At 46.4% G+C, this 13,839-nt stretch overlaps 2 protein-coding genes across 2 annotated transcripts in view; both read left to right on the top strand.

The window, feature by feature from the left end:
• The window catches only part of LOC144143358 (annexin A4-like), a 395,087-nt gene that overhangs the window by 193,347 nt on the left and 187,901 nt on the right, over positions 1–13,839 (top strand). The window lies entirely within an intron of this gene.
• LOC144174649 (nose resistant to fluoxetine protein 6-like) overlaps positions 1–13,839 on the top strand; it is a 49,036-nt gene that overhangs the window by 24,025 nt on the left and 11,172 nt on the right. The window contains exons 7-12 of the mRNA XM_077703439.1: positions 1,134–1,227; positions 1,890–1,991; positions 2,794–2,959; positions 3,824–3,906; positions 4,368–4,490; positions 4,765–4,885. Coding sequence (XP_077559565.1) covers positions 1,134–1,227; positions 1,890–1,991; positions 2,794–2,959; positions 3,824–3,906; positions 4,368–4,490; positions 4,765–4,885 — 689 coding nt within the window. The remainder of the gene's footprint in view (positions 1–1,133; positions 1,228–1,889; positions 1,992–2,793; positions 2,960–3,823; positions 3,907–4,367; positions 4,491–4,764; positions 4,886–13,839) is intronic.

Consider the following 13,839-nt stretch of genomic DNA (forward strand, 5'->3'; position numbering starts at 1 on the left):
GTTCAACGCAATCGGGCGAAGGTGCGTGAGCGGTACCGGAAACGTCGAGCCGATACCGCTCGTCAGCAGCGGAAACGTACCTCGGTAACGGGAGCCGATGCTAAGTTCAACCGTGACTGGTGAAACGCGCTAATGCACACACAACGTTTAATGACCAATAATTATGACTTACTGAATGAAGGAAGCTAACGCTTATACCAACAAAGATGAAGCAAAGGTCGTTGCAGCAACGAAAAAGCAAATCGGCAGTAATTGTGGACTTAAAACGTCGTGATGGTCATGAATGTTGCGTACAGCTTCGCTACCTTACGCGTTAGTGTGAGCTTCGTTAATTTCTTTTCTGAGGTTTTGGAAAAAGGCGCCTCAAATACGTTTCATTTGTTCGTGTCGGCCACGAGAAGGAGAAAGAAACAAGTGTTATTCTTTAAACAGCCATGCGAGAACAGGCGCAGGCAAAGGGCCTACACTTAGGAACGTTGTTAAAGGTCTCCAGCCCCGTATGTGGTTTAAAGGAAGCCTGCAACACTGCCCACAAACGCTTTCACTCTTTCTTTCGCGTCGGGAAGCACTGCGAAAGGTATAGTTATCGCCGGCACGGAGCGGCACTGCGTGATTTGCTCGTCGCAGAAGGCACTACTTCCGTTTCTGATTTGCTTCTCTGGCTTTGTTTTTGAAGTGGCTATCGAATGCGCTCATTGCCGCAACGGAAAGGAAGCCGGCCAATAGTCGCTACATCGCCGTAATGACGTAATTAGAGCGGCCGAAGAACGCCAAGACCGGCAAAGAGAGAAAAATCTCTTAAGCAAGCTTCCAATTTAAATAGGGGATGTGTTTGTTTACTGCAGTTTGTTTACTGCATCGCTAGATCGTTCTACAAAAAAAAAATATATCAAGCACTGTAGCAATCTGTAGTCGAAATACCGCAGCGGCTTGATGGCAGAGGCAACAGCGGGCGCATATATGCTCGCCTCAGCATTATTCATCAGTATTCCACAAGGCATCATTTAGGACCCACGTGCTTGTCAGATGCTTTGGAAATTTTTTTGCTGATTTGATTTTTTTAGCATTTCAGGACGTTGTCCTCCGTACGTGTTCGCAGTTTCCTGAATCAAAATATATTTTCCCGCTTACAGATAACTTGTTCACAATAGGAGCTGTCAGTCGCAGGATAGTGTCCCAAATAGTTCCCAATGGTTTTCTCAGCGTCTCTACATTCCTGTACCTCAGGTAAGAACAATGACCCCTTAATTGTGAGGTAAATTGAAGATGCGACCCATAAGACATGTACTGACCATATCGGAAACATGTCAATGCTTCTATCTGGAAATTTAGCCTTGAAATAGTTTTGCATACATATGAAATATTTTGCATTTTGCATAATTTATCTCGAATATCAAAATTCTCCCGCATGTCCCCCCTACCGTTCTTACATTGTCTTCCAATGCAAGCTAAGTCTCGTATTTAGTATTTCCAGGAGAGTGAAAAAAAGTGGCTATAATGTTTGTATAATGCCTTCAAGCTTTTGCATTACTATTTGTGCGAAAGCCTATATTTAGTCGACGCTTTTGAGTTCGTAGCTCTCGCCGCGAAACGACCGGGTAGGGAAGGAGCACCCTAGACAATTTCAAATTTAGAATAGTTTATACTTTCAATAAATTTGAACTGCCAACTGTTAAGGAAAAGCCGTTAAGAGCAATCGCTGACGTTGCGCGTAAACGTATTTTTTTCTGGCCATTTTAAAAAAAAATACAGCAATCAAAGAGTGCAGGATTATAAGGCAAGCGGGCCAGGGAGTAAAAAACTACTTGTGTTGTGGAGTTCTCGTGAACATTATTCAAAACCTTTTCATAGCTGTGTTTGTTAGTACATTACTTTTGTTGTTTTTTCAGCGGGTTCGCTTTGACCTTTTCCATGCTTGGCTTTCGGCAAAAGCTGTACAAGCAGAACCTTCTCATCGTCTTCTTTATCGGTTGCTGCAAGCGGTACATCAGGTACGGAGAATATGGTTATCGGGATTTCTAACGCCTATCGGCATGGGGAAGAAAGCACAGCGGGCATTGGGCATAGAGTTCCGCTGCCTGCCGAGGGGCACTGAAAGAGTGAAATAATACATTCATCGCATGTGACATGAATAACGGCTTGTTCTGCTCCTCTTGTGACACGGAGATGACACTCAAGTTCTTCCAGAAAGCACCCGATTACTGAGTACTGTTCAATGTGTATTGGAACATATTCCAGGGGTGTGACATTCAGATTCATGATGAAAAACAGCGCAAAAAACGCAGGGACAAAAAGAAGAGGGACGACGTCAGCACTGTGCGTCGTCCCTCTTCTTTCTTTTTGTCCATGTGTTCCTTGCGCTGTTTTTCATCATGACTCTGAAGCTGCACCAACTAGCACAACTTGCCATCTTACGTCAGTGTAAAATTCGTGCTGCACACGTCAATATTATTGGTACCTATACGAGCTGATGTAGTTTCACTTGCGGTTCCTAGCATCATTATAAATTGTTGTTAAAATCGCTGGGGTGTTTGTTTTAAGTGGAAACCAAAAAAAAAAACGCAAGAAATCTTCAGCAGATATAGGGTAAAAATGTAGAGCTGTTTGAATAATATTTTGAGATTCGACGCTTCAGTATGTTGGAAATTTCAATATTTGGTCAAAAAATATATAAAAGTATGCGAGCTTAATACTGTACTGTAGGCATGCGCACTATATGCGAATCTAGAAGCTTGGTGTAACATGATGACGAGGAGGAAATAATACGAGGTGACTTTTTTATGTCCTGCGCAGGTTAACAATACCAATAATCGGAATAATTATGGGAACCTTCTTGTTGCCGCTGGTGGTGGATGGGCCAGCGGACCAAGACTTTGTTGCCAGCGAAGTGCAAGGCTGCGTTTCAAGATGGTGGACAGTGTTCGTTCACTCCAACAACTTCAACTCGATGAATGACATGGTAGGATAATGCTGCGCATGGAAAATTATACACAGGCAAAATAACGCACGTGACGATGCCATCAAAATACCATTCTTGTCGTTTAAAGCTAAGCATCAATAGTAAACTGCCCGTGACGATGAAGCTTCTGGGATTTATCAATGCTCTTATTAACATGCCTTGATGTCTGCTCCTTATTCATGCTGGCGCAAGATCTCCACTAAACTTTTTTGTTTTATTATTGCTACATTTTTTCAGCCGTAAATAGTTTGATTCGCAATTGTAGCTTTGCTTGCAGGAACGAGGTGCGATGCGCTAGAATCGTGCCCTGCAAACTTTGGCCGAGTAGCTGTTGCTCGATAAAATAAGATCACACAACTAGCCTCCTCCATTGCAGCGCCACATAACATTTTGAAATGAAACAGTACAAAAACTTTGAAGATTTGAGGGGCTCATGTGCCCGGCTCACAAAACTATGAATTTAAAAAGTAAAAATCATAGATTACTTTTACTTTTAGCGCGTTCCACGTGACACGGGAACTTCGTGGCGCGCGAGTAGAAACGTTGCACCCGAGCTCTGCAGAAAGAGTTCTAGTGCAGCTCTTGCGTGTTACAGTTTGCTTGTTGAAGTATTAAAAACCTAAAGACAACGAAACAAATAGGCAGAAAGAGATGCAAATATTTGGGACGTTTTTGACGCGATAGAGAATTCTCTTGCAAAAAAGAGGTGCAAATACAATGTAGATGTTAAGATGTCATTAGTACGTATCGCAACGCTTTCGCCTTGAAAGCTCGTAAGCATGCTTAAGTGCGCCGATGAAATATTTTTCGTATTAGACAAATATTAGGATTTCTATTGTGTTGATTTCCATCATTTCATTTCAGTGCTTGCAGCATTTGTGGTACGTCAGCGCTGACATGCAGCTATTCGTTTTTCTAGCGCTTCCTCTGACACTGATGTTTATCAGGTAAGCTATATACGGGAACACTGGTGTTTGCTTGTAGAGACTATGCAGGTCTACTCTCATTATTTGTCATGTGACACTTTTCCTTGCTGATTTCACAATTAAACTTCCAGTAAAATGTCTTTAAGTGCTCTATGAGTATAGTATTCGCGAAGCCGTGAATGCTTGCTTGGTATACCTAGCTGAAAATCCCAGTCACAATTGCTAACTGAGGTATGCGAAATACATAAGCAAAATGATAACAAATAATGTAGCTGCTATCCGCTGCAGAAACCCCGCCGCACACAAACATGGAAAGAAAGAAGTCATGCCACATTCCATAAGAAAGCCAAGGAGCGCTCATATTTGCAGACAAAAATAGCTGTAAGAAAACGTCTTTGTGACTTGTGGCTCAGTGATTGCTAAGGACTGCGTAGAAGCCTAGAATATACAGTCGTGTAATGCGCTAACGGCCTACGTTGCAGGCATCCAAGAATTGCCATGGTGCTCTCTGCTGCGTCCAGCGTTGCCTTTACGGTGCTGACCACGCTGCAGATCTACTACTGGGACGTCGCTTATTCAATGACCATGGCTACGAATAACCAAAGGTATACAGTCGAGTCTTGATTCTGAAAAAAAAAAAAAGAAAAAGATCTTGTACGACGTGCATATTCGTGCCGCAATATCTTCCTTCGTACAAATCCGGTTTTTGGCAAAGAAAATTAAAGCGCATGGTGTTTTATGTTGCCAGCATGGAAACGCAATGCAGCGCTAAAGTGTCAACTAGCCTCGCGTTCCAGATTTTTGCCGCTTCTTGTCTCCCCATTTGCTTTGATTACGCTGTTCCGAAATGAATGATCTGCTTCGTATTTATGCTTCCAGAAAAACTTATTTGTCCTTAGAATGGATCTACTACAAGCCGTTTACGCACGTTGGTTCATACACAGTCGGCTTGGTGACGGGATATCTGGCTCTTGAATACCGGAACAAGCCAATTTCCAAGGTAAGCAACATTGCTTACGCGAGGCGGGGAGCAATCGTTGTTTTGTCCTATTGTTTTACATATAATATCCATGGTAGTTCCTTGTATTTCCTAGCTTTATACAAATAATACTAAGGACGTTGTGTCTACTGGTATGAGACTTAACTAGGAGACTGAGCCTAACAATACGCAATATATGCAATCAATGGCACCGACAAGGCACTTCCATGTAAGAAATGGGTACATCCGGAAGCATAAAAATGCAAAATCCCAAGAAATTTCCCCTTCCCGGAAAACGGTTTTTTGGTCTAGCTTGTTGATGCTAAACATAGGCAAAATGTAGAAATGAACCACGTAAGGGGAACCTGAAACAGTCTTCACGGACCATTCGTAATTCCTGAGACCATCAAGTTTATGTTCCCGAAATATTATCTTGGAAGAACTTCGAAACTCGTTCAGTATCCCCAGAGTTATACCGAGGTGAGAAATCGCGTTCACCCTGTTAGCGCCGTTCCTCTCCTGCTGAACATTTCACTACCGCGACAAAGGATGCGCGTTCTCCCTTAGGGAGCTGAAGCACGTGTGCCGCAAGGGAGCCTCCGCCTCCAGCGCCTTCGGATGCTCACAGGACTGCGCAGTTCGCTTTTTTCTCCGAAACGCCTGATCCTCTGCTTTGGATGTACCACGCGTGGAGCGAGAAATTGCGTACCTTCATAGACACTCTGGTTCTCTGTGGCGGAAGCTTTGCGCAAATTACAGCTTCGTACGTTCACCCGCGTTTGGTCGTTGAACAGACCCGGCACTGTGGGCGCGGCGTAGGCGAAGACTGCCTAAATGGGATTCAACACATACGCGGACACGTCGCGCCCGAAAGCCGCCTAAAGAGGAGACGACGAGCTACCGCGGAGTCACTGGTGCGTAGTTCCCGCGTTGTTCCACATAGCGAAACTTAAAGCATGTATTTGCGTTTAATGTTTTCCCGTATGTATCAGCCCTGGCAACGCAGCGAAAGTGGCAGTAACTTCCTTAGTCACCGTCGGACCGTCGCGGAGGCCGGGGGCTACTGGTATTTCGCGTAGCACTTCGCGAAACGAATTGTGATTATGACTTAACTTCTTTCGGAACTTAACACCAATAAACGTAAGTGCACGCGCGTATCTGAAAAATATAATACATTACGTGTTTATTACCTGGCCCCAAGAAGAACGAGAGAAGCGAGACCTGGGCCATGGCTGCCCTTAGCGGAGATGATAACTTTTTCCGATCTTGTCATCAAGGTCTTTGAGTGAGCGTTCTTTACTTCCCAGCTGGTCTATGACCTCTTGCAGGTCATGCGGAGAGGGCGAGGGGCTTTCGTAGAGCTCGGTGGCAGCCTTGAGCAGCCTCGTGACGGCTCCACGGAGAGCGCCTCGCGGACGGCGGAGCTTGTCCATCGGTCAGGACACGATGCCGGTCTTCTCCCGGGTTTCACGGCACCAGGAATATTAACTAGAGAAGACCCGACGCCGCGCTACCGTTCGGAACACATTCCACTTTTATTTCTTCTTCCGATGATGATGATGATGATGATGATGTCCTCAAATATTTTGGCACGTACCCACAAGGGGGAATTGGCCAGGGCTAAACTGGTTAAAAACGTGGGGATTTCAAAATATTTATTTTCGGAAAGAGGCTGTAAAAGGAAACTTAAGAATGAAACCCGAATTACCCATTAATCAGCACCGTTTAGCAATTCAAACGACCTGAGGCAGAAAGAAAATTTTGAATGCAATTATATATATCCCTTCTTGCAAACCCCAGCTTTGATGCGCCAATAGATAATATAAGTGTTATCGATAAAGTCAACCACAACCGCTCAATCGGCTCCTTCAAAAACAGTTGTCTAGCTGTTGAGAAACGGCGACAGTCGAGAAAAAAAATGTTCGATTGTTTCGGGGACCTGGCACCGCACACATAGTTCTGTAGGTGAAAGTTCTGATCTGAACAGATAGAAATTAAGCCTTGAAACCCTGCAGCGCAGCTCGGTGAAGGTCACCTCGCATTGCCGAGAGCCACAAAAATGAACATTCCACCCGAACTTTAAATGTTGGAACTCTTCAAATGATAAAAGCGAATTGGAACGGGTGGCGTCTAAATGCCAATATCGTCTTAGTCTCGCAGATGCAAATAGAGCCAGATTAGGAATTCCGAATTGAATGGGAGCTGTGACGGCGATATTAGCTAAATGGTCCGCTTGCTCGTTGCCCCTGATGTCCGTATGGCCAGGGACCCAAGACAAGCGTACCTCCTTCACGTGCCTGGGAACAAAAAATAATAGTGTGCGGTACAATGAAGATTCCGAAGAGGAAGTTAACGCCATCGAATCAGATAATATGATGATTTTTGATACATGCTGTGGTACTTTGCATAGAGCGAGAGCTATTGCTAAAAATTCGGCCATAAAAATGGGTGTGTAATCCGGGATCCACAGCGATTAACTCCAGTCTAAAGATTGTGAAAAAATACCAATTCCAGCTTTCTCGCCATTTTGAGATGCATCAGTATAAATCACAGACGAAGCAGGATACTTGGATAAATATTCATTTAAAATAGCGGCTAATAGCGAGCGTGGTAGAAGTTTTGCAGCGGAAGGGAAGGGGTTTTGAAAGTAAAACTCAGTTTCTCGCTCGATTGTGGATACCGGAATGACCTCATATAACTTAACAGAAATACAATCCAGGCATGATTGAACGAATAGCACTTGGGGGGAGATACGTTTGGGCCACGGAGATGTAAAATATATACTCGGCTCACAAACAAATACAGGCTTGGCAGCCCCAGAGGGGGCTTCGTACATGCGGAGGTAAGTTTGCACCGTCAGCAAGAGAAAACGGACCCTAAGTTCAGGAACGCGTGCCTCTAAGTACAGAACTCGGTTCGAAACGAACCGGGGAAGGCCAAGACAAAATCGAAGAATGCGCCTCTCCAACAGGTATAACGGACGCAGTTTGAAAGTTGGACAACTGCAAAACAAGACGCACCCAAACTCTATGACTGGCCGGACATAGGCTCGGTACAACAGCAAAAGTGTGTCCCGGCGCATTCCTGCTCGTTTCCCACATAGTCTTTTCATGCGACCAAATGCTCTCTCCGCTTTTGTGACCGATGCGTTAATATGTGCCTTCCAATCAAGAGCAGACGTGTATGTAACACCAAGATATTTCAGCGAATCCACCTGCGGAATGACTTGATTTTTGTAAGCGAGAGAAATTGAAATTGTTCCTGCAACCGGGAAGACGAGTAAAGCACTCTTCGACACATTTAACGTTAAATAAATGCTGTCAAGCCATGTCTCCAAGACAGATAAATAGGCCTGCAAACGGTCATATAGCGAATGAATGTCGACTGCGGCTGCAAAAAACGCTATATCATCCGCATAAACGTAGGTTGTTACATCTGGGAATATAGGAATGTCACTCATAAGGATGTTAAAGAGTAAAGGCGATAAAACCGATCCTTGAGGCACTCCTCTAGTTTGTGGAAATCTTCGTGAAGATAGCCTTCCGTTTGTACAAAAGAATTCCCGATCAGCCAAAAACTCCCTAATCCAAGCAAAAAGATATGTAGGCAAGTTTATACGCGCTAGTTTCTCAAGTAAGATACCATGCTCGACACTGTCATAAGCTTTAGCTGCATCTAAGGTCACTAGTGCCGACACCAGTTTCCCTTTTTGTGCTAAGCGGATCCTCGCCTCGAAGTCCACATGAGCGTTCCAAATAGAACATCCCCGCCTAAAGCCAATCTGAGCAGGACTGAGTACTTGCCTGTCCTGCATGAAAGAAGTCATCCGTTTAAAAAGTATTCGCTCTATTAATTTTATCATGTTGGAGGTCAGAGCAAATGGCCTTAAGTTGTCTGAATCGAAACCCTGACCTGGCTTTTTTTGGAGCAAAATTATCTTGGACATTTTCCAGTTGAGTGGAATGCAACAAAACCTGACGGATGAATTTATCACATTCAATAGAACCGGTTGGAATTCCTCAGCCAAAAATTTAATAGCACCAACAGTCACGCCATCAAGCCCCGGAGCCGCAGAACGTGTGATGGACAAGGCCTCCATCAGGTCACAAGATGAAACTGGCATAAAATCATCCGTTTCTGGAGGACCGATAAGACGGAAGTTATTACAACGAGAAGAAAAGCGAACCGCAAGACCTCTAGCAGAGCGCTCCTTCTTCCAAGTGACCGCGCACGCGCACTCCCTAGCGATCGAGAATCAACATCCTCCTGCGGCCGCGGTTGACTCCAAAAGGCAGAGTCGCTGAATGGCGCGTCGGATTCGCTGTCCGTTAGGTAGGAGAATCTCGTGGGAGCGCTGGACGCCATCTCTTCCCGGAAATGATTGGACCACACGGCCGATCTTCCAGCTCAGTGGGGCCACGTTGTCATCCTGAACCACGACCAGGTCCCCTACGTGAAGTTTTGGCGGGAATGTTGACGTGCCTTGATGCGCTGATCGAAGCAGCAGCAGATATTCTTTCTTCCACCTGCTCCATAGTCGACGTACCGCTTCCTCTTTGTGCTTATAGCACGTCGGCGGCGTACATCGGGTGCAGCGGTCGTTGGCATGGTGCACTCTGTCTCCCGTTTGACGACTGTGTGTTCAGGGAGGAAATAAGCTATGTCCCCGGGGACCGTGGGTTGCAGCACTCGCTCTGCATGATCTTCCTGGCAGTACTCGCCGATGGCGCCGTCGTACTCTCTCGGAAAATTCGGGTGATGTTCACAGTTTTGTAGCTGCCGTCCAAGTCTTCCTTTCGCTACAACCCGGTTAGTACTGGACGTTAAGCCTGGTGCTTCGATAATAAGCGGCAATACGTGCTGGCCGTCTTCTTTGTGGAGTCCACTCCGAAACTTCACAAACGCAGCGTCGTCTTCGACTTCAGTCTTCTCAGGCGTGTCAGTTATCCCTCTGTCTTCGAACCCCAACATTTCTGAGGGATCGCTTGGTCCCGGTCCTGGGCAACTTTCGCCTTGTCTTTCAATACAGGCCAAAAACAAGGCCACAGCGCTGCTGCTCCTGACCAGGGTGTAATCGGTACCTGAGTATTGTCCTTGCAGAACCCAGCTGAACCCTGTGTCAACGGCGCAAAGACTGTCACTGAGGCGCTCGATGCGCCCTATAACGAGTTTCTTATATTTGTCCGAACCCAGTAACACGCTTATAGTCGGCGTTTGTGTGTGCCCTTCTTCGGGTTCATCGGCAACAGATAAATTGCGGTCGCGAAGCAGATTTCCGAGTTCAGTTTTCAAGGGTGGACCGTCTACCGTGCAGACCTCTGGCACTTCAAGAGCATCGAACGTGACGGGACACGAATGGAAGCGGCTGCGTAAGGTGATCGCCTCCTTCCGGCACTGGTACGATGTCGGGCGGTGCGAGCTGCCAAACGTAAATGCGGCCAAGCCTTCCATTTCAGAACCAGGTAGGGCCAGCTGATGACATAGATCACTGCGCACGAAAGTTCGTTGGTTCCCAGTGTCGAGGAGTAGCCGGACCAAAACCGGCCTACCGCATTCTCCGTATGCCCACACTGTGGCAGTGTGGAGCAGCACCGACGGGGAACAAATGCTGCTGGCAGGAGTTGTTGTCACGTTACGATCTCGTTCTGCAAGTCTTCACAATCGGCGTCTCTATCAGTCTGGCAGGTGGTCCCCAATCGTTCCCAAAGGTCGCAAAGGACGGTTACGTGCCGTCTCGAACAAGTCTCACACTTGAGTTTCGCGCTAGTACGGCAGTTGCGCGCCACGTGCCCTTGCCTCCCGCATCTAAAACAGCAGCGGTTTCTTGAAAGGCGCCGTCGCTTTTCCGCCACTGTTAAGACGGCCCGGCAGTCCCTTGCCTTGTGGCCCTGACTACCGCACAGGTAGCACGTCAGCTTTCCTCCCGGCGACAAATTTGTTGAAGTCGATACAGCGCCTGCTGACAAGGCCAAAGCGGACGTCAAGTGAGGTGAGGAGGTTCTCGGCTGCTGCGGGATTGAAGGCATCTGGCATAGTTTCAAAAGACTCTGTTCCTTCCTACAAACATTTCGGTGTTAGCATTACAATCTGTCTGAGTGGGTCCGTTCACATCGAATACGTCAATAATAATGGTAACGCATTATTAATATTGCCACGGCGCAAACTAGCAGATGACGAACGATGTAGTTCTGAGGGATTGGCCCACAAGCAAGAACAATGCGTCCAGCGACGGTTGTTGGTAAAGGAAGACGACGAGGTCTCTTGTGGGTCGTTCTAAATGTTAGCGGCAGCCCATCGTTTCTTCCTGTAAATAGTGTAAATACTTTAAATACATTCTTCTCTTCCGCATCCTCGCCTCGTAACAATATTAAAGCGGAGCTTTCTGTGCCTCGCTGATGGCGTCGTTCGTTGCGGAGAAAGCACTACAGGAAATCCAACTTTGCACAATGTGCTTCACAAGAAAAAATCCAAACCCATTTCTTAAGAGGGAGATCTGTCTTCTGCAACCTGAGTCAAAGTCCAAAATCCAAACTGCTTCGACAGTGTCGGAATGGCACGTTCGGATTCATGTCGGCTTCATATCGCGAGAGACCCAGGTTAGATTCCGACCACGGGAAGCGCTTTTTTTTTTCTTGAGGCGCTTGATGTGCCATCGCTTATCATCATCATCGTTTTGTGAAACCAATTTTATAAACTTGTCTTTCCTGGAGTGCGTTTTGTCGCGAAGTCGAGCTCAGTCAGGGACAGAGTTACTCAATATAGACAGTTGCGAAACTCCGCTTCATAATCCGGGCGGCGCTAGCCCCCCCACTCCGTGGAAGCTGAGGGGCAAGTCGACGCGCGCGGCACCTAGGAGATAAAAACGGAACTTCGCTAAACTATTATTATTCAAAATTCTTCTGTAAAATAAAGATTGCTTTTTAAATTAAAACACAATAATTACGTAAAATTTACTTGTGTTTTTGCGGCTTTTCTTTTTATGACTTACGGCAGCAGCCGCAAGCACATGAGTACTGCTTCAACGTCCTGCCGACAGACGACAGGCTAGTCAACTTGCCCCGTGCTTGCCCCGGCGCAGGGGGGCAACAGAAGACCGGCTTTCGATACATGGGGCCTATGGGGAGTTTCGCAACTGTCTATATCCAGTAACTCTGGTCAGGGAGACATAGAAAGATTCGCTTTAAAAATGCTTCTTGAGTGTCGGAATCGAACCTGCGTCCCTCGCGTCATGGAGCCACGGTCTATCCGATTGCGCCATTCTGACGCGGTCGAAGCAGTCTGTATTTTGGGCAGACATGCTGCACGGGAGAAAGCTTCTCGTTTTAACCATCTTTTCTTATTCAAAAGGGGGCTTTGATTTTGTAATAATTATTAGCAACACTAAAAATATAGAGCCATGCAGTCTAACTTGGAGATAACGAAGTTGACAAAAATTGGCAATTTTTCGTTACATGCAGGATTTCGTTACATGCAAGTTTCGAGTTAAGGCTCGCGTGAATGAAGCAGAAACGAAACCGAAATGCTAGAAATCAGTGATGGTGAACTCACCCTTAAAGGATTTATTTCCAGTGAAAAACTGCCTAATGTGCGCCTGCTGAATTCCTGCGCACGTAGTCACTACACGGCACTCCAAAGAAGCACGGTCACTTACCCGGGTATTCACAAACGTAACTTAAGTATCACTTTTGCCTTTTGACACTTTTCGAGCCTCAACCCGTTTCAAGGACCAAAATTATGCTCAAAGGGCGCCTTTTCGCGAACTTGATGCTCTTTGCCGCACTCAAAATTGCTGAGAAAGAGCTAGCTGGGATACTGTACTGGGAAGCGGCGTTGTTCTTTTTTATCGCCGACGGAGGCGGAACTTAAATTTGGGAACTTACCTGGAAAAGTAAAAGCTTTTTGTTTTCTGTGCGCAGTACTGTTCACCGACGAACCGACACAACAGATGCAGTGGAGACGAGCTAGTACACGCCGTCGGACAGGAGTAGCACGTAAACCGACGCCTCACTCACATGGAAAACGCACGGTAGTTTGCGGCGGTACGGGCAAAGTTCGCCGAATTAGTGAATCTCTCAAGACGATTTTTCAGAAAAAGAGCAAAAACCAATGGCTTATAAGTGTAGCGAATTCGTTACTTCAAGGTTAACCGTCGCAAAGCTTTCGTTACATAGAAGTCGCAAACACATGGTTTTCAATGGCGCCGCAATTGGGAATTGAAAAAAAAAATTGTTATAACCAGGAATGTGTTACACAGAGGTTCGTTGCACCCAGGTTTAACTTTACTTGCCGTTTCGGGTGGTCAAATGCAATGAAGATTTTATAATTATGAAGGAATAGTCTCTTGACATTCCTTTAGGTCCAGAGGAGAAACATACTTGCCAGAGTCTGTCGAATCACTCCTCCCAACTGCGTGGGATCACTGGCACAGCATGTTGACCCTCCCCTCGAGTTGCCCATGACTTAGGTCTCGGGCTGCTCACCGCTAACTCCCAGGCTATTTCAGCTGACAGCTACCGAGCGTTTATGCGGCTATTTCAGGAGTACGGTGAGCTGTCTGGAGCTCGACTGAACAGGGGAAAAAGTATGGCGGTGCGCTTCGGCACATTTGCGTCTGGCTTGGCGGGCGACGTAGAATGGGTGACGGGTGTTCGAGTACTAGGTGTGGTTTTTCATGCCTCGGGTGAAGTGGCGCGTAGTACGTGGAAGCGCCTCCTTGAGACTGCGGAGCAACGCCTTGCAGTTGCAGGAAAGTTCAGGCTTTCCCTTGCAGAGCGAAGCTACATAATTAAGTCGTCCGTCTCGGCAGCGCTTTTTTATGTAGCACGCGTAGCAAAACCGCCGCGCCATTTCACCCGACAGTTCGCAACGAAGTTTCGATCGTTCTTCTGGGCGGGTAAGACGGAAACAGTGTCACGAGCGCTGCTGAGGCTGCCCAAGTCAATGGGTGGTTTTAGTCTGCCTTGTTTGCAAACTAT

Source organism: Haemaphysalis longicornis, unplaced genomic scaffold (assembly GCF_048455015.1).
Source record: "Haemaphysalis longicornis isolate Haplotype H1 unplaced genomic scaffold, Haemaphysalis longicornis Haplotype H1 scaffold_1, whole genome shotgun sequence".
Classification (NCBI taxonomy): Eukaryota; Metazoa; Arthropoda; class Arachnida; order Ixodida; family Ixodidae; genus Haemaphysalis; species Haemaphysalis longicornis.